The 21,004-nt window shown below is 45.2% G+C and overlaps 1 protein-coding gene across 5 annotated transcripts in view; it reads right to left on the reverse strand.

The window, feature by feature from the left end:
* Positions 1 to 21,004, reverse strand: part of nectin1b (nectin cell adhesion molecule 1b) — a 163,369-nt gene that overhangs the window by 46,220 nt on the left and 96,145 nt on the right. For all 5 annotated transcript variants that reach the window (XM_054794081.1, XM_054794079.1, XM_054794083.1 and 2 more), the window contains exon 6: positions 945 to 1,092. In XM_054794081.1, the coding sequence (XP_054650056.1) occupies positions 945 to 1,092 (148 nt within the window). The remainder of the gene's footprint in view (positions 1 to 944; positions 1,093 to 21,004) is intronic.

A 21,004-nucleotide genomic window follows, 5' to 3' on the forward strand; every position in this document is an offset into this window, starting at 1 on the left:
GCCATGCTGCGTCCTCTGTTGTGCAGCAGCTGGCCAGGCTAAAGACTTTATGAGGCGTGCTTTGTGAAAGGGAGATTAGCTGATCATCTTTAAACGCAAGCTGCCCGTCTGAAATCAAATCAGAAACAGCATCAATAAATATACTAATAGATCTAAGGTGAGCTTCGTGAACTATTTTCCACTACATTAGATAGTGTTTCCCATATAACGCATGATATTAGGCAGAGAACTTATCCTTCATATTTGTAGTTTCTGTGCAGTCAGACAGGGTTTCTCAGGATGAATAGGAGAGAGGTTTGCACTGACATTGACATGGATTGATCAGAAGTTGTTATATTTATTGTTTATTATTCAGCTATATGTGCACTGTGTATGTGTGTAAGTGATATGGAAAACCATTATTTTATTATTTTGTAATGATATGCGTGATTTTGGTGATTCATGCAAACATCCAGTGATGGCAAACGGAGAAATAATCTGTCAGCCTTGTTCACTGCAGTTTTTCCCAAAAGCACCAGCCAAGCAAGCAGGCACGAGCTGTTTACAGCTTTGTCTTGTCAAATGCACCGCGTACATCATGAAACAAGTTTAGCAAGTAACAAGATATGAGCCGAGGAAGGCCCAAAAAAACCCCATCTGGAGTGGAGGCAGTGACCAACACGACACGAACCGTTTCATTGTCAAATGCACATCCTTCATCAAGATTACGGATAATGACGAGCTGTACTCGTTTCATGCTCGTACTCGGCAAAAATGCATTATCCGTAACGGATACTTGTCTAAAATGAGTATCCGGCTCATCCCTAGTTTGCATTATTAACTCCATATAAATGTTTTTTTGTACCTTTCAAAGACCTCATCTCTGTGGAGGGTACAACACAAATTCACATCTAATCTTCCACCCCCGCCCTACAACACTCTTTGGCAAAGGCTTTGCTACTCACAGGTCGTTATCTGTCTCTGTGCGGGTCTTCTGCTGGCGGCGATGGACCATGACCACAGTAACGGCCACGCCGATGATGAGGCCAATGGCCACGATGCCTCCCAGGATCCCGATAACGCCACCCGGGGGACCCCGCGCCATTGGCTTCTCTGAGAAGCAGACAGAAGGAACAAGATTGTCAGGATGCGGCATGAAAATGATTCTTTGTGCAGCTGGGCAAAAATGGGGGTTAGAAAATGTACAGTACATAAAATAAACGCATAAGCTGCTTTCAAGCTTTCAAGCACAAAAATGTTCTGTTAAAATCTTTTTGTTTGTTTGACAGCACAGCTTTTTCATCCTAAAAAGGCATCCAAAGTGTCCACAGAGGAAGACGCCATTGTCCTGCTGGCCTGGCACACCATGAATGCGGCTCTGTTGTGGCCTCTCAGCTGCCGCCGCTCGATGCAAAGCCCATCAGAAGCATCTCGGACTTGGTGACGATTTGACGGTGAAGCCAACACGCCCGCCTGAGAACACGGACCAACACCGTCACATCTTTGGTGGCAAAATGCCGCCTGTTTTATAATAACATGGTCATTCTATATTGTGCTATTGTCTCCTGAGAAACTTCTAAAATATACTTTTAAAGAGTGCTGTTGTTGCACGCCACGCCACCCGCCTTTGCGTGCGTCTGGAAGCACTCAGTCATGAACATGATTCGGACCAGACACACGGGCCTGTGTTAAATTTACAGCAAAAAGCATGCAGAAATTAAATATGCAAGAGAGAATGTCTCAACCCAAATGTGTGTTTGTGTTTGTGTGGGCGGGGGGGGTACAAGCATCCCAAGTATACATTGTACAGATTGTACAGTTATCATTGTACAAAGTCAATGAGAACTTCAAGTTTGGTTGGACTTGAGTTAACCTGAATTAAGTTGAATTGACTTCAGTTAACTTGAATGAACTTGAGTTAATTTGAGCTAACGTAACTTAACTTGAATTAATTAGAGCTAGCTTGAGTTATCTTGAGTTCGCTTGAGTCACTTTGAGTTAACTTGAATTAACTACAGTTAGCTTGAGTTAACTTCAATTAACTTCAGTTACTTTGCGTTAACTTGAATTAACTAGCATCATCTTGAGCTAATTTGAGTTAACTTGAGTTACCTTGTGTTAACTTGAATTAACTAGAAGTAGCTTGAGTTAACTTGAGTTAAAAATTAGTTAGCAATGGCAGCGGGCTGCAAATGGTCCACTGTAAAGGGAGGGGGCACCCTCATGATGACTCAATTATTATGTGGACATCCATTTCTAATAGTGACAAGACAAGAGGGCTGAGGGGCCTGCCTGCTACCTTGCTAACCATGTATCCTCAGACGGCCATCTCTCATATGACCACATGATGTAGTGGAGTCCGTTTATGTTGACCCTTCTCGGATTGGCTGACTTATGTCAACATAAACGGGACCGACGTAAGTGGGTTCCACATGATAGCACAATAACGCATTCTCGTCCACCTTGGAGACAACATCTGTCAGGTGTTTCTAATGCAAGGTGGGATCAACCCCCCCAGAAAGAATGGATGAAGAGCATCTTTGAAGAATGCAATCTGGCTGTAGCATGGCAACAGCTAAGCCACGGTCGCTGCTGTTGTCTCATGGCGCTACCAAAGTCCGCGGGCTGCTTTCATGCAAATGGCAGACACAATAGTCGAGTGTTGTGTAACCGACACACAAACGCCTGGATCACAACGCAATTTCCCTGTGGTGGGTCCTCCGAGCTGCCAGCGTAGAGGATTTACATCAGGTAGGTCCAGACTTTTTCCACTGAGGGCTCCATATAGAACAATGAAATGGTGCAGGGTCCAGTGTGATATTCTGCCTTTATTTGCAACAACTTCCAACCCATTCAAAGCCGATCCAATAGGAAAGGACCAGGAATCATCACAAATGAAAGCTTTCATTTTGTGTACGTTAACTGCACCTCATGCCAGCGCAGTGTCACATCTTCAAGGGAACGTTGGAGGATGTGGCTGAAGGGTTTGTTAGCGCTTTAAGCAACAGAGGCGTGCAAATAACACAGCTCACACTCAGGGAGGCAAAAATGAGCTGGCGTGATTGGACCCAGTCAAGTAGTGTGACGTGTTCCTCCTTCCAGTCAACACCTTTTCAAGGAGGCCACATTGGTACCACGCAATGCTCATGACACCATGCTGGTGACATAAACACACGCTATGTACTCGAGAAATCACCTCTTCATTGATTGGCGGTGTCCAAACTGCAGCCTGGGGGTCGGTTTTCCCTCTCAACTTGATTTTTATTGCCGGCTGATTTGGTCCCGGCAAAGAAATAGTTTGAGAATTAGGATTTGACCAACTGTACCTGTTGATTTGTCCTAATCAAATATGACATTACTGCTACCACATCACTACTATCAGGAGAACCAGAGTACAGAGCGGAGGGAGCCACCTGCTGTGGCCCAGCAAAGTGCACTCTATTCGGGGACACGCTCCGCGCAGCCGGTGTGCCGCCACAGAGGTTTCTGGCAAACCTTTTGCACTTTTCAAATATATATGTATATATATATGTGTGTGTGTGTGTGTGTGTGCGTGTGCGTGTGCGTGTGTGCGTGTATACTCTATAGACACGCTTGGTTTTCCACACACAGCATTACGTGCACTACTACACACACACACAATAATAACCTTTATTTTTTATCTTGTATTGGTATTGACATTAGATAATGAAGTGACCTGTGAGCATATTTCAAATGTCACCAAAACAAAATCACATCTGGATAAATGTGACCCAGTGACCTGTCTCCGATTTTTCTCAGTGTGAGGACATTAGGACGTAAGGCTGTAAGGACATTAGGACGTAAGGCTGTAAGGACATAAGGACGAAGGGATAGGCTGTGTAAGGTTTGCTCCAAGTCAGTGTAGATAACATTTAAATATGTCTTGTACAGCTGCCACTGAAATATGACTATTGATTCATAAAAAGCGTAAAGCAGCCAAGCGTGCACGCGTGAGACACACTTCACCTTGTCTTCTTTTCTTTGTTCTTGTTCTGCACGCTCCCTTCATTGGCTGCACTTGATGGATGACTTATTGCTGTTTTTTATATGCAGCGTGCAACCACCTGTGCCTTCCATCCTTCCTTTCTTTCTTTCTGCCTTCCTTCCTGTCTTCCTTCCTGCTATCATTTCTTCCTGCTGCCTTCCTTCCTGCCTTCCTGTCTTCCTCCCAGCCTTCTTTTCTTCCTTACTGCCTTCCTTCCTTTCTTCCTGCTGCCGCCCCGCTTTCCTTTCTTCTTGCTGCCTTCTTGCCTTCCTTCCTTTATGCCTTCCTTTCTTCCTGCTGCCTTCCTTTCTTTATGCTTCCTTCCTGCCTTCCTTTCCTCCTGCTGCCTGCATTCCTTCCTTTCTTCCTTCCTGCCTTCCTTTCTTCCTGCTGCCTTCCTGCCTTTCATTCTTCTTGCTGCCTTCCATCCTTCATGCTGCCTTCCGGCCTTCCTTTCTCCTGCCTGCCTGCGTTCCTTCCTTCCTGCTATCTGCATTCCTTCCTTCTCTTCCTTCCTGCCTTCCTTCCTGCCATCCTTCCTTCCTGCTATCTGCATTCCTTCATTTTTTCCTTCCTGCTGCTTTCCTGCCTTCCTTCCTGCCATCCTTTCTTCCTGCTGCCTACGTTTCTTCCTTCCTGCTATCTGCATTCCTTCCTTTCTTCATTCCTGCTGCCTTCCTTTGTGACATCCTTCCTTCCTGCTGCCTGTGTTCCTTCCTTTCTTCCTCCTGCCTGCCTTCCTTCCTGCTATCTGCATTCCTTCCTTTCTTCCTTCCTGCTGCTTTCCTGCCTTCCTTCCTGTCATCCTTTCTTCCTGCTGCCTATGTTTCTTCCTTCCTGCTATCTGCAGTCCTTCATTTCTTCATTCCTGCTGCATTCCTTTGTGACATCCTTCCTTCCTGCTGCCTGCGTTTCTTCCTTTTTTCCTTCCTGCTGCCTTCCTGCATTGCTTCCTGCTGCCTGCATTTCTTCCTTTCTTCCTCCTGACTGCCTTCCTTCCTTCCTGCTATCTGCTTTCCTTCCTTTCTTTCTTCCTGCTGCTTATTCCTTCCTTCCTGCCTACGTGGGCCCCAGTGTGGCTCCCTGTCAAATGCACGATGCCATGATGGATATGTAAGAGCTTCACACTCCATCACAAGCAAGGCCTCGCAGGTGCAGCCTCCGCCTGCCACATTGCTTCTATTTGCCGCAGGCGAGGCCGCACGTTCGAGCCCCGGGGACAGCCACTGCCTCTGTATGTTGAACATGTTGGTGTGCGAGAGGACCATGAGTTTTGATTGACAGGCGACACAAGATGGCAGACGTAGCCGTTATTGGAAAGCCGGAGATTTGTTATGTTCCTGCACAGGCCTTCATGAAGCACCATGATGATGCTAAACCTCATGCTGTTTTTCACTGGATGGTGAGGTAAATGAAGAACCTTCTAGCAAGAAGATGAGGGGTGGAAATGTTGGTGGAATCGAGTTGGTACAGCCCAGTTCCCACATTAAAAGTGAGGGACGGGAAGTGTTTACGGCACCAGGGTTCTACACTCATTGAACGGGTTGGCCTGATGCTGTAGTCCATCTGATGTCGGACACAAATAGACATCAAAATGAAATGTTAGCATCATGAATTCAAATGATGTTAAGTATTTTACTGTGCAAGGCTGCTTTGGACTGTAAACCAGCCGCTACAATTCCATGCAGCGCCTCAATCAGCATCTTTACCACATCCAATACGGCGGCAACGAGCCGTCTACGTGTATACAGCATCTACGTCTACGTCCTACTCCTAAATAAACACAGTCTTTGGCTAGTGTTTGTGCCAAAGTTAACGTCTCCTGTTTGGGAACACTTGGCCTCAGAGTCGGCACGACTCAAAGTGGATTTCACATGGCGGTCCCTCCTTCTGACATTTCCATGCGCTTACAAAAGAAACTGAAAGGCATTGCTTTTAGTAATAACTACTTTTAATAGCATGAGTTTTTTGGCACCCCCTGGAGGCCACGGCGCCCTAAGTGTGCCTATATTGCCTAATGGGCCAGCTGGCTCTGCTTGGTGAAATACATAAAGGGACAGAGACGAGTGGATAAGACGAAAGCCGCAAAGACGGGGAAGGACAAAACTAAGCAGTTTGTTGTGGAGGTATGTGCCGAACCGTGATGATGGCGTACCTTTACACCCCCATGCACATCTGTGGGTGTAGATGTTCTAGTCTGATGATATTACAACAATGGATGGCGCTCCTCTTATCACTGTTTCTAATTGCTCCTATCAGGGGTGAGGGAGGGGCGATGTGTTCAAGTGGACAGATTGAGGGTCTGGCGGCTGAAACGGCCCCTCAGACGTGACCACCTGCTCCCCAAAAGACCACAGCGTCTGCTCTGCTAGCATGTCAGCAGCCAGTTCAGGTATTTAGTGGCCTTTATGTCCTCATCCGCGGCTTACACGGACCTTATGTGTGTGTAAAAGACCAATCTGTTTGCAATTAATCCAGAAGAACCCCCCCCCCCCCCCCCCCCCCCCCCCCCCCACCACACACACACACACACACACACACACACACACACTCACCCACCAGCACCAACACACAGCCCACATTTGGGTAAATGCTGCAGGGCCCCCAATAAAAGACAGAAATGTGGCTTAATGGAGTTCATAAATCTGTATTTCACGCTGCCAATTCCGAGAGCCACATGCTGCTGCTGTGTCTACCCCTCCTCCTTGCCCCCAACCCCCCTCCCCCGCCTCAGAGTTAGGAGGTAATCTCGTTAAAGTTCAATGTTTCCAGAGCTGTCTCCTGTGGGAACTGGAGGTTGCTGATGTCGCCTTCTTCTTCTTCTTTTGATTTTTTCCACAGCAGCGTGTCCTCTGGAGACCATCCCACTCCACTCAGTACTGCCTACCTGGGTGGGGGTTAGAGGAGGGGGGGTGGGGGATTGCTGTTCTAGACCGGCCCACAGAGGGCAGCACTTGATTAGACACAAATTGGTGGCACATGGGACGTGTTTATGAAGAGCGCAGGCTTGATGACAAACACCTGAGTCCAAACCACATAATGACTTCTTCTTGTGCGCTGTGCTGTTTTCTCAGGCTTGCGGGCAGAATGGACGTCGCTGCACGGCTGAATGAACGCCCGCCGAGCCATCCTCTTGTCTCGTTACGGCCTGCGCAGTCCTCGTGTAAACATTTTTGCGACTCAATGGTACGTTAAGGCAATAAGGCCGACTAATCAGCCTTTGATGGTAATGATAGCAAAAATCAACACAGTGCTGAGCCCTCGGTGTCAGCACGGCGACAAGGCCTTTCAGCATCGTTGGGTATCCTTAAAATATCAATAAAACGCCACACCTAGGACGTACATTTGATAAGGACCACGTCACCGTGGGCAGTTGACCCTTCTGAAGAAGATGTCAGTCCAAACATGCCAAGGTCAAATTTCTACTCAACATACCTTAAAAAGCTTATCTGAATATAAGAAATTGAACATTCATGTTATTATTAACATCATTATTATTACATTATTATATTATTATCATATTAAATTGTAGTTGTGCACACCTGGAGGTAAGAGGGACAGAATTAGGATTTGGCCAACTGTACCTGTTGATTTGTCCTAATCAGATATCATGACGTTACTACTACAGCATGGAGCGGAGGGAGCCACCTGGCGTGGCAAAGCAAGGTGCACTGTATTCAGGCACACGCTCCGAGCGGCCGGCGTGACGCCACGGAGGTCTCTGGTAAACCACCGCTGGTGTTCCAGGTGGCTGATAAGGTAGTTAATTTGTGTACTCGATGGGTTTTTCTTCCCCTCATTGCGGAGCATCCTTCCTCTTAGAGCGAATGGGACGTGACGACAGGCTGTTAACATCACAGGAAGGAGGAAAAAGGAGCGCTTGAGTTGCTCGAATCTCGACTCTTTGCAGCATTTTTTAAAATTATCGGTTATCGGATTTATGTCATAATTCCCTCATATCGGTCCGATACTTATCGTGCAGCCCTAACTACCATTAAGCCTCATAATCAGCAGGAAGTCTTAACACAGAGCTGATGTCTTCATGAAGTTTGCTATTATGTGGAAGTGACTTTTTAATGACGTTGTAACTAATATTTCTTTATGAGCACCAAAAGGTGATACAAAAAATCTATCATCTCCCTCACTCGTTTGCTCCAGTTTGAAGAGACGAGGCACTCAAATGCTTGCCTTTCACATCGTGGAGGAAAAACCTCCTTCCTCACGGACACCTCTGATGCATGCCCTTAGCGAGATGAACCACACCCACCTCTTTGTAAAAACAGCAGGCTTCACTACACATCTTAAAATAAAATTCTGCCAACCGTCTGTCAGTCAGGTGCAAGCAAAGAGAAGCTGTGAGTTTGATCCCGTTAGCTGTTAGTTTTGCTCCCGTGAATATGCAAACCCAGCATGATGTTCAAATGTAATGTTAGCACACTGAGAACATTGCAGAAATGCGTCTGGTGTCACCCTCTGCAGCTGTAAAAGTTGTGTCAATGTTCTCCTCCAGTCGTTTCGTGGGGGGGAGTGGATAAGTGCTTGGATCATCACTAATCTGCAAACGAGCTTCTTTTTTGGCTCCATCAAAGGAGCGTGCTGATAGTCGTTCCTTCTACCCCCACCCTCCCTCCCTCCCTCCCTGTCGGGCTCTTTCACAGAACTCCTCCATGCTAGGAATGTTAATGCAGCGGCCCTCTGCTCTTCTCCACACATCTGCAGCCTGGTCTCCACCTCCTCGTCAGCGTGTCAGCAAAAAAGTCTCCACGCTGAGGTCACGGCTGTAATTTCCCGCAGCCAGTTAAAAGCCGACAGACCAGCTCGCCGCGCTCGTGTTGGAGAGAGACACTTTTCAATTTAACACTTCGGGGCTGCGCGAGCTCGTCTTCCAATACACCGTCAAACCCACACCTCCCACCCAGTCCTCTTTCTCCCGCGAAGCCGCTGTGTCGCCACATGCTGGCATGTATTCAAACAAGCTCAGTGGGACTCAAACTAACATGAGAAATACTTTTATATTTACATTCTTTGTGATTTCTATCGGGACGCTCACTCCACATTGAGGCTTCATGGAGCTTTTAGCTGATAATTCAGCACCATTAACAAGTAAAACAACTACTTGCTTAATGAGGCATGATTGCAAGGCAGCAGTTTAGCAGCTATACAGGTGCTCCTCAGGTTGCATATGCGTTCCGTGCCGACACTGGCATCATAAGTGTAATAGCAGAGTACTTTTTGAAATTATGAAAACCATGCCACATTGAACGCGTCACCCGGAGACAAACGACTAACAAGAATGAAAGATACAATAACAAAAACACATTTCATCCAACAGGAGACTGAGGGCAGCAAGAAAACGGAGTACTGCCGCATAGCAGAAACTGAAACGGAGAATGTGTAACGCTGCTAAGGCACAGCAACAGGCTGAGCTAAGCTAAGCTGCGCTAATGATAGCATGTTTATCATTTCTCCTCCTTTAGCGTAAATGCTGAAGCCACAAATCTGCTGGTGGTTTACGTCACCCAAATGGTATCGGCTCAGCACAGTTGGAGGCCCAGCTGAACATGTACAATGAATAGTACCCTATAGTACCCCGTACTACCTGAAGGTATCCGCTAGTACCTTTTTTTGCTCATGGAAAAATGTCATTCCAGTCAAGGAACCGTTCTCTGCTGACCAGCAGAACCCGAGACAGGGACTGGATCCATAGTCGTCTTTTGCTGGTCAGGTCCCAGTTTTACCTGGATGGCGTTCACATGTTTCTCACGTTTCTAACATGTTAGAATGTTTCTAGCATGTTTCCAATATGTTTCTCACATGTTCCTCACATGTTAAAATGTTTCTCACATGTTTCTCACGTTTTTTTCTCAGATTTTTTCCTGTTTCTCAAATGTTTCTAACAAGTTTCTCACGTTTCTCTTGGTTTTTTCTCAGATATTTGCCCATGTTTCTAGCATGTTTCTCATGTTTCTAGCATGTTTCTCACATTTCTCACGTTTCTAGCATGTTTCTCACGTTTCTAACATGTTTCTCACATTTCTCACATGTTTCTAGCATGTTCCTCACATGTTTCTAGCATGTTTCTCACATTTCTCACATGTTTCTAGCATGTTCCTCACATGTTTCTACCATGTCTCTCTTGCTTTTTTCTCAGATATTTTCCCATGTTTCGCCAATGTTTCTAGCATGTTTCTCATATGTTTCTCATGTTTCTAGCATGTTTCTCACGTTTCTAACATGTTTCTCACATTTCTCACATGTTTTTAGCATATTCCTCACATGTTTCTAACATGTTTCTCTTGCTTTTTTCTCAATTTTCACATGTTTCCAGCATGTTTCTCACATTTGTAACATGTTAGAATGTTTCTAGCATGTTTCTAACATGTTTCTTAGATGTTAGAATGTTTCTAGCATGTTTCTAACATGTTTCTCACGTGTTTCTCAGATGTTAGAATGTTTCTAGTATGTTTCTAACATGTTTCCCACATGTTTCTAACATGTTTCTCAGATGTTAGAATGTTTCTAGTATGTTTGTAACATGTTTCCCACATGTTTCTAACATGTTTCTCAGATGTTAGAATGTTTCCAGTATGTTTCTAACATATTTCTCGCATGTTTGAATGTTTCTAACATGTTTCCCACATTTTTAAGACATTTGATACGTTTCTAGTATGTTTCTCAGATGTTAGAATGTTTCTAGCATGTTTCTAACATGTTTCTCACATGTTTCTCAGATGTTAGAATGTTTGAGTATGTTTCTAACATGTTTCTCACATGTTTCTCAGATGTTAGAATGTTTCTAGCATGTTTCTAACATGTTTCTCACATGTTTCTCAGATGTTAGAATGTTTCTAACATGTTTCTCACATGTTTCTCACATGTTAGAATGTTTCTAGTATGTTTCGAACATGTTTCTCACATGTTTCTTAGATGTTAGAATGTTTCTAGCATGTTTCTAACATGTTTCTCACATGTTTCTCAGATGTTAGAATGTTTCTAGCATGTTTCTAACATGTTTCTCACATGTTCCTAACATGTTTTTCAGATGTTACAACATTTCTAGCATGTTTCTAACATGTTTCTCACAGGTTTCTAGCGTGTTTGTCACGTTTCTAACATGGATGATGATATGACCAACAAGATACAGTATTGTACAGTACAAAAGCTGCAAAGACGAACAAGCTGCTTGCCTCAATAAAAAGGTTGTGCAAAGCGCTCAAACTTCAGTCGATAAATGAAAGCCCCCCCTCGCAAAGATGCTCCCAATCATTTCTGGCAATAAAAAAACCTCCCAACATTAGGGTGACGTTACAGCTATTTATGAGAGTGGAGGATAAATTGTGATGGAGTTAAATTAATTTTATGAATTATCTGACAGTCATCACGGCCATCGGTCAACATCATTATCCTGCTTCGTTACGCAATTATCACCTCAACCAATCAATCTCCTTCATGGTGCACCAAGTGTCTAATAGAGGTGGGCGGCGTTACATGACAAGTTACATGACAAGTTACATTACGTAGTTACATTACAAGTTACATGACAAGTTACATTAGATAGAAGTGCACCTCGGAGTCTCAGATCCAGACTTGGACTGCTACAAACAGTCACTGTGCTTTGTTGAGCAGGAAAATGTGTGAGAAAGTCTCGCTAACACGACTTCATTGTGATTGATGACACACCAGCGCCATACAAAGGTTTTTGGGTGAAAACGTGAGGCTTCCCTCCGGAAAAGAAGATCGGAAGTGACAAGACGTTAAGTTTCATCAGCGTGTTGGAAGCAGTAAGAGGACATGATGGCAGTGAACGTTGTTTATAAGGAGGGGTATATTTTATGTAACAAGTACAGCCAAGCGCAGAAGGAATCAAATCAGAGAAAGAAAGATGCAGGAATCATAAATCAAAATGCAGTCTTATAAAAGTAACAACACAAAGTTGGTGAAATAATTTAGAGGTTGTTTATTTGAGTTTGACAACTAGCTTTCTTTGGGGAAAGACTGTTGCTAACTTTGCTACAGTATGTATGTTAGTCTTTTAGCATTGTTCTACAATGCTAAAAGACTAACACAGCATTGGACTAAGGGTGGGAACCATCAGTTAATTAGTATATTGATACTGTTGATGTCCAGTGATGACTGAGAGATTGCCTTTGTGTAATAGTTAGCTTAAAATGGATGAGATGCAATATTATGGAAATACTTGTATGATAGAAAGGTTTATGCTGATTTCTTTGCCGTTTGTCTTTCTAGATGTTTGCCACTAATATACAAGTTCACATAGTATTACGACATACCTGTGGTATATCCATCCATCCATCTTCTACCGCTTATCCGAGATCGGGTCGCGGGGGCAACAGCCTAAGCAGGGAGGCCCAGATTTTCCTCTCCCCGGCCACTTCGTCCAGCTCCTCCCGGCGGATCCCAAGGCGTTCCCAGGCCAGTTGGGAAACATAGTCTCTCCAACGTGTCCTGGGTCTTCCCCGAGGCCTTTTACCGGTCGGGCTTGCCCTGAACACCTCCCCAGGGAGTCATCCGGGAGGCATCCTGACCAGATGCCCAAGCCACCTCATCTGGCTCCTCTCAATGCGGAGGAGCAGCGGTTCTACTCCGAGTCTCTCCCGGATGACAGTGCTTCTCACCCTATCTCTAAAGGAGAGCCCAGCCACCCTACGGAGAAAACTCATTTCGGCCGCTTGTACCCGCGATCTTGTCCTTTCGGTCATTACCCAAAGCTCATGACTATAGGTGAGGGTAGGAACGTAGATCGACCAGTAAATTGAGAGCTTTGCCTTTTGGCTTAGCTCTCTCTTCACCACAACAGACCGATGTAGAGTCTGCATCACTGCAGACGCCGCACCAATTCGCTTATCGATCTTGTGTTCCATCCTTCCCTCACTCGTGAATAAGACCCCAAGGTACCTAAACTCCTCCACTTGGGGCAGGATCTCATCCCCGACCTGGAGATGGCATTCCACCCTTTTCCGGGCGAGAACCATGGACTCGGACTTGGAGGTGCTGATTCTCATCCCGGCCGCTTTGCACTCGGCTGCGAACCGATCCAGAGAAAGTTGAAGTTCACGGCTTGATGAAGCCAGCAGTACCACATCATCTGCAAAAAGCAGAGACTCAATCCTGCAGCCACCAAACCAGAACCCCTCAACGCCCTGGCTGCGCCTAGAAATTCTGTCCATAAAAATAATGAACAGAATTGGTGACAAAGGGCAGCCCTGGCGGAGTCCAACCTTCACTGGAAACGGGTCCGACTTACTGCCGGCAATGCGAACCAAACTCTGACACCGGTCATACAGGGAACGAACAGCTTGAATTAGCTGGTCCGATACCCCATACTCCCGGAGTACTCCCCACAAAATTCCTCGAGGAACACGGTCGAATGCCTTCTCCAAGTCCACAAAACACATGTAGACTGGTTGGGCAAACTCCCATGCACCCTCAAGGACCCTGCTGAGAGTGTAGAGCTGGTCCACAGTTCCACGACCAGGACGAAAACCACACTGCTCCTCCTGAGTCCGAGTTTCAACTATCCGGCGGATCCTCCTCTGCAGAACCCCTGAATAGACCTTACCAGGGAGGCTGAGGAGTGTGATTCCACGATAGTTGGAACACACCCTCCGGTCCCCCTTCTTAAAAAGGGGAACCACCACCCCGGTCTGCCAATCCAGAGGCACTGCCCCCGATGTCCACGCGATGCTGCAGAGTCGTGTCAACCAAGACATGCCTACAGCATCCATGGCCTTAAGGAGCTCCGGGCGGATGTCATCCACCCCCGGGGCCCTGCCACCGAGGAGCTTTTTGACAACCACAGCAACCTCAGCCCCAGAGATAGGAGAGCCCACCGTGGAGTCCCCAGGCTCTGCTTCCTCATAGGAAGACGTGTCGGTGGGATTGAGGAGGTCTTCGAAGTATTCTTTCCACCGATCCACAACATCCCGAGTTGAGGTCAGCAGCACACCATCCCCACCATACACGGTGTTGACTGTGCTCTGCTTCCCCCTCCTGAGACGCCGAATGGTGGTCCAGAATCTCTTCGAAGCCGTCCGGAAGTCGTTCTCCATGGCTTCTCCGAACTCCTCCCATGTCCGAGTTTTTGCCTCAGCGACTGCCAGAGCCGCAGACTGCTTGGCCTGCCGATACCTGTCAGCTGCTTCCGGAGTCCCATGAGCCAAAAAGGCTCGATAGGACTCCTTCTTCATCTTGACGGCATCCCTCACCACTGGTGTCCACCAACGGGTTCTGGGATTACCGCCACGACAGGCACCAACCACCTTACGGCCACAGCTCCGATCAGCTGCCTCGACAATAGAGGCACGGAACATGGCCCATTCAGACTCAATGTCCGCCACCTCCCTCGGAACATGGTCGAAGCTCTCCCAGAGGTGGGAGTTGAAACTCCTTCTGACAGGGGACTCTGCCAGTCGTTCCCAGCAGACCCTCACAATACGTTTGAGCCTGCCAGGTCTGACCGGCATCCTCCCCCACCATCGGAGCCAACTTACCACCAGGTGGTGATCAGTTGACAGCTCCGCCCCTCTCTTCACCCGAGTGTCCAAAACATATGGCCGCAAGTCCGATGATACGACCACAAAGTCAATCATGGAAGTGCGGCCTAGGGTGTCCTGGTGCCAAGTGCACATGTGGACACCCTTATGCTTGAACATTGTGTTTGTTATCGACAATCTGTGACAAGCACAGAAGTCCAATAACAAAGCACCGCTCGGGTTCAGATCAGGGGGGCAGTTCCTCCCAATCACGCCTCTCCAGGTCTCACTGTTGCTGCCAACGTGAGCACTGAAGTCCCCCAGCAGAACAAGGGAATCGCCCGAGGGAGCACTCTCCAGTACTTCCTCTAGAGAATCCAGAAAAGGTGGGTATTCTGAACTGCTGTTTGGCGCATAAGCACAAACAACAGTCAGGACCCGTCCCCCCACTCGAAGGCGGAGGGAAACTACCCTCTCGTTCACCGGGTTAAACTCCAACATGCCGGCCACAAGCCGGGGCGCAACAAGAATTGCCACCCCTGCTTGTCGCCTCTCACTGCTGGCAACGCCAGAGTGGAACAAGGTCCAACCCCTCTCAAGAGGACTGGTTCCAGAGCCCTTGCTGTGCGCTGAGGTGAGTCCGACTATATCTAGCCGGAACTTCTCAACCTCATGCACCAGCTCAGGCTCTTTCCCTACCAGAGAGGTGACATTTTATGTCCCTAGAGCTAGTTTCTGTAGCTGAGGATTGGACCGCCAAGGTCCCCGCCTTCGGCTGTCACCCAGCTCACTCTGCACCCGACCCCTTTGGCCCCTTCCATGAGTGGTGAGCTCATGGGAGGGGCCTGTGGTATATCGATTCATGTTATACGCTAGGCATTGATCAAAATAGGTTAGCATTTAGCAGTTACTCCACAATGATCCTTCAATTACCAAAAAAACTAAATATTTCAGATGTTTAGTTGCAGAAATGACTTGTAAGTAAATGTATCATGTTTTTCATGTTGAATGTTTTAAAACGGAAACTTTGCATACGTTTTATAATGATATACAGTAAGTAATGATGACATCATTCCAATAAATCCAACAACATTAACAAATACTGTAGCTCCAATAACGGTTAAAAAAAAAACATGCTCGATTGAGGCAAGACTGTGCTGTAGGTGGGTTAGCTTTCCTTTTCTCCTACATGTGATGTGCTGTAAACAAGTGTTGTAAACAAACAGTGTTGATCATGTGGGACCCCCCCCACTGCCTCAGACACACAGACGCACTGGATAGCTAACACGTAGCAAACACTTTGTGACAGGAGGAAAAAATAACAACACGGCAGATGGTTGTTTGTCTATATGTGTCCTGCGATTGACCCTGCGACCCGAGTAAGGATAAGCGGCATAGGAAATGGATGGATGGATCTATCTATCATCCATCCATCTAGCCATTTATCCATCCGTCTATCCGTCTCTGTCTATCCATCTATCCATCCGTCTATCTGTCTATCCATCCATTTATCTGTCATTCCATCCATCTATCTGTCTATCCATCCATCTATCTGTCTATCCATCCATCTATCTGTCATTCCATCCATCTATCTGTCTATCCATCCGTCTATCTGTCTATCCATCCATCTATCTGTCATTCCATCCATCTCTGTCTATCCATCCATCTATCTGTCTATCCATCCATCTATCTGTATCCATCCATCTATCGGTCTATCCATCCATCTATCTGTCATTCTATCCATCTATCTGTCTATCCATCCATCTATCTGTCTATCCATCCATCTATCTGTCATTCCATCCATCTATCTGTCTATCCATCCATCTATCTGTCATTACATCCATCTCTGTCTATCCATCCATCTATCTGTCTATCCATCCATCTATCTGTATCCATCCATCTATCTGTCTATCCATCCATCTATCTGTCATTCTATCCATCTATCTGTCTATCCATCCATCTATCTGTCTATCCATCCATCTATCTGTCATTCCATCCATCTATCTGTCTATCCATCTGCATGTCTATCCATCCATCTATCCGTCTCTGTCTATCCATCTATCCATCCGTCTATCTATCTATCCATCCATCTATCTGTCATTCCATCCATCTATCTGTCTATCCATCCATCTATCTGTCTATCCATCTGTCTGTCTATCCATCCATCTATCCTTCTCTGTCTATCCATGTATCAATCCGACTATCCATCTATCCAGCTAGCCATCCGTCTAGTCTTCAGTCCATCTATCATCTATCCAACTGTCTGTTCAGCTAGCCATCTGTCTATCTGCCTATCCGTCAATCCATCTATCCGTCTATCCATCTGTCTGTCTAGCTACCTGGTTAAGGAAAAATCTAAGGTACAGTTGGTCAAATAAATTTTTTTTTAAAAGTCGTTCTTATCTCCAGGTGTGCACAAACTACGGTTAAATCTAAATTTAAAAAATAATAGATAGAAACAGCTATTGGTTATCAGTATTGGTCTTGAGAAGCATGAAGTCATCAGTGAGGGCTTGAAATTGTTTTTATTGTGAATCCCTAGTATGCCATGACCAAAAGAATGCATAGTTGGGGCAGCAATAATACTGATATTTGATGTTGGGGTATAAAGAAAACGATATACACACTATGTGCTACTACTAAGTAATATACACATTTATTACGTCTGAATTCAACCACCAAAAAGGTGGACTAAAGTGGTAAAAGAGTATAAAAGCAGAAGATAGAATATGTTGTGTCCCTGTGCTCGTAGTACATGGATGGACTTTTTCTTCCAAGAGACGTAAAATTCAGTGTTTGCGATGGCACACGCCGTTCACTCTGAGCCGCCATTGCGACGCCGCTCATGTCACGCTGCTCAAACACAGAAATACGCACATTCATCTTAGCACCAAATGGCATGTGAAGCTTTTTTTCTTCTTCTTGCTGCTTTTTGGCTCTTGGTCTCGCTGCTCTACGGGTGAAAAACATGAAGCACCGCCACAAAGTGCAATTTTCTGCCTATTACCGTCACTGAGGAGGGTTCTTGTCCAAATATCACAGCTCCAACTCAGGATTCATGCAAGCTCTATTATGCAGGAGCGTGCACGTTTGTGCAGGAGTGTGCACGTATAGATGCATATCATCTTCCGGTGAGGCTGGCGTGACGGAACACAACACAGACCTGACGTCTGGCTGAGACCACATAACAGGGGTGACCTTTAGGATTCCGCATGCATACCAGCGAGTCCCTGCTGCCCAGCTGAGACGTTTGCCTCGCTTCGACTCGCAGCGCTCGCTTCAAAAGGCACGCTTGTCGAGCTGCTGGAGATGCCGACTTCCAGCGCTAAATACCGCCAGAGAATCTCAAGGCTCGGCTGCGGTCGCAGGGAATGATCTGCGGTGGGAAAACTGCGAGTGGAAAGAGCACATGGGGCTGGGGGGGAGGAGGTAGTAAAACCTGCCCAAGAAAATCAGGTTGTGAAAGTCTTTAGGAATATAAAAAAGCAAAAAGTACTTCTGCTGCATAGTGCTTGCACACACACTGTAGCTACAATATACTGCAAAGGACAACTGCAGTAATAAACCAAGGGAAAGAGGCATTCTTTTGTTCACCATTGTTGGTTTTTCAGTTAGCAGAATTACTCAGAAAAGGGTTAGGTGGTGGCAAGGTGGTGGTTAGGTGGCAAGGTTTAACGACGCCCCCTATTAACACTCTCTGTGAGCGCATAGATAGACAGAGAGCCACCGTCGATGGCTCACGCACCAACCCTATCCCTGCAACCCCTCGTATAATTCTTTGATGACATTGTATTCGAATTTCATTGCAGTGTGAGAACAATATACAGTACAGGCCAAAAATGTGGACACAGCTTCTCATTCAATTCTTTATTTTCATGACTATTTACATTTTAGATTCTCAAAACAATGAAGTAACACATTTGGAGTTATGTACAAAAAAATGTGAAATAACTCTATATATGTCGTATTTTATTTTATGTCTTGTTTTTTTTTTTGGATAGCACTGCAAACCCTGGGTGTTCTCTCAATGAGCTTCACTTCACAGGTGTGCCTTGTCAGGGTTACTTAGTGGAATTTGTTGCCTTATTAATGGGGTTGGGACCATGGCGTTGTATTGCATGCGTCCAAACATTTGGACTGTACTGTAGCCCAATGACTCCCACCCCCATGACACCCTATGCGAGTGCCTAATTGGTTAGGGAGTGAAAGGCATCCTTTTAAAGTATTTTTAGGTTTTCATTTTCATAAACTGCAATGAATTTCATTTTTTTTAAGTAATTTCAATTAGTCTAAATTTGTAATTACATCTTTAAATTTTAGCTTTAATTGCAAGTTAAATTTCGAATTTTTATTTTAAATCTCACTTGAAATGTAGTTTTAAACCTTACATTTAATTTTGAAATCTTTTAATTTAAACATAACTTCAAATTTTAAATTCCAAATTATAATTCTTTTACCTTTTAATTTTGGTTTTAATCTTGATTTTAATACATTTTAATAAATTTACATTTTGGTTCAATCAAATTTTAATACACTTATATTTTAATTGTAATTTTAAATGTTTTTATTTTTAATTTAATTCGAAATTAAATTAAAAAATTTAATTTTATATCTAATTTTAAATGTAATTTTAAATAGGCTTGGAGTTGGAGTTAGGGTTAGGGTTAATTCATGTTTAAATTTGGACTTTTAGGCACTGAAAAAGGCTCCACGCACCCATGAATGACATATTAAAAACACGCACGCAAGGGATTCTTTTTTTTTAAATGTGCAGATTTTTTCTATTGGCTGCGTTTGTTACCTTTGGAAATCACTCGGTTGTGGTTAAAGAAATAGAGGAGGAAAATTAAGGGCAAAACATGTTATGATTACCCTGTAAAAATATACTTCATTATTCTCCTCCAGCCTTGGAATAACACACACAGACAAAAAAGCCAAAGCAAACAGTGCAGCCGTGACTGTGCCCCCACATGTCCACTGAGACCAACATTGAAGCGGGAATGATTTTGGTCTCGGAAGCTTCATATTTGCTTTTTGCTTCTTTTCCTGCAGTATCGAATCCACCGTGCTGCATGCCGTGTGTTCATCCACAATCAGAGGGATCTCCAACACGGCTTATTTCCTCCTCACATTTACTGGAAGCCGTCTCTGGGTGAAGTCAACCTGTGTGGATGACCCACATTTGCTTTCTGGAACCGTGTGTGTGTGTGTGTGTGTGTGTGCCGGTCCAAAATGGTTTGGGTCTTGGCAGGGAAAACGTTAACACTGTTGGCTTGCTGTGCAAGATTTGAAACACAAGAGCAGCTGCAAAGATGACTCACACGGCAGCCAACAACTACAAGTCCACCTTTCTCTACTGACTTTTGCCCTAAAATCTTATATTCAAACAATGACCGTAGCGTCCTCATGAAACATCGTCCACCATCATCACGCCTTCTTCACAGGACCACTTTGGAGACACGTCTCTTAACTGTCCCATCCCCAAAGTGTTAGCATGTGGAGGTTGGCGAAGTCGTTCACAGCCCAATAATGTCTCTTATTAGTTTGCATCGGAGCTTACGCCTGCATCATTTCAAGGGTTGAACTTGGTTCTCAGACCATATGCTCAGATGATCCATTAAGGACATGCAGTTGGACAAAAAAGGCAGTCTATTCTGTGTCAGTCCATCTATCCGTCTCGCCATCCGTCTATCATTTGTCTATCCATCCGTCTATTCATCTATCCATTTGTCTAGCCGTCTATCTATCCATCCGTGTACCCATCTATCCATCCGTCTAGCCATCTAGCCGTCGAGCCATCCGTCTATCCGTTTATCCATCCATGTAGCCATCTATCCAGCCTTATAGCCGTCTGTCTATCCATCTGTCTATCAGTTTATACATTGTTTATCCATCCGTCTATAAGTCTAGCCATTGTGTATCCATTCGTCTATCCATCCATCTGTCTATCATGTATCCATCTCACCATCCATCTATCCAGCCATCTATCCATCTATGCATTCATCCAACTATCCATCCGCCTAGCTATCTATCCGTCTATCGGTCCGTCTAGCTGTTTATCCATCTATTCATCTGTCTATCCATCTGTCTATCAGTCTATCCATCTATCTAGCCGTCTATCCATCTGACCATCTACCCATCCATCTACTATCTATCCATCCATCTATCCAATCCGTCTATCCATCTATCCAGCCGTCTATCCATCCATCTATCCATCTATCCAGTCGTCTATCTATCTATCTATCTATCTATCTATCTATCTATCTATCTATCTATCTATCTATCTATCTATCTATCTATCTATCTGGTTAAGGACAAATCTAAAGGTACAGTTGGTCAAATCAAATTTTTTTGGAGTCATTCTTACAGGACTTCTCCGTCCAGGCAAGAGAGAGTTTTTGTGTGCCGCATGACAGGCCACACAGCAAATTGACCCACTAAGTGTAGCGACGCACCTCAAAACATCACAACCAGCAATTTGCAGCCATTTGTAAACCAATCAAAATTTCACAGCCGGGCGCCTGAC

Source organism: Dunckerocampus dactyliophorus, chromosome 12 (genome assembly GCF_027744805.1).
Source record: "Dunckerocampus dactyliophorus isolate RoL2022-P2 chromosome 12, RoL_Ddac_1.1, whole genome shotgun sequence".
Lineage (NCBI taxonomy): Eukaryota > Metazoa > Chordata > Actinopteri > Syngnathiformes > Syngnathidae > Dunckerocampus > Dunckerocampus dactyliophorus.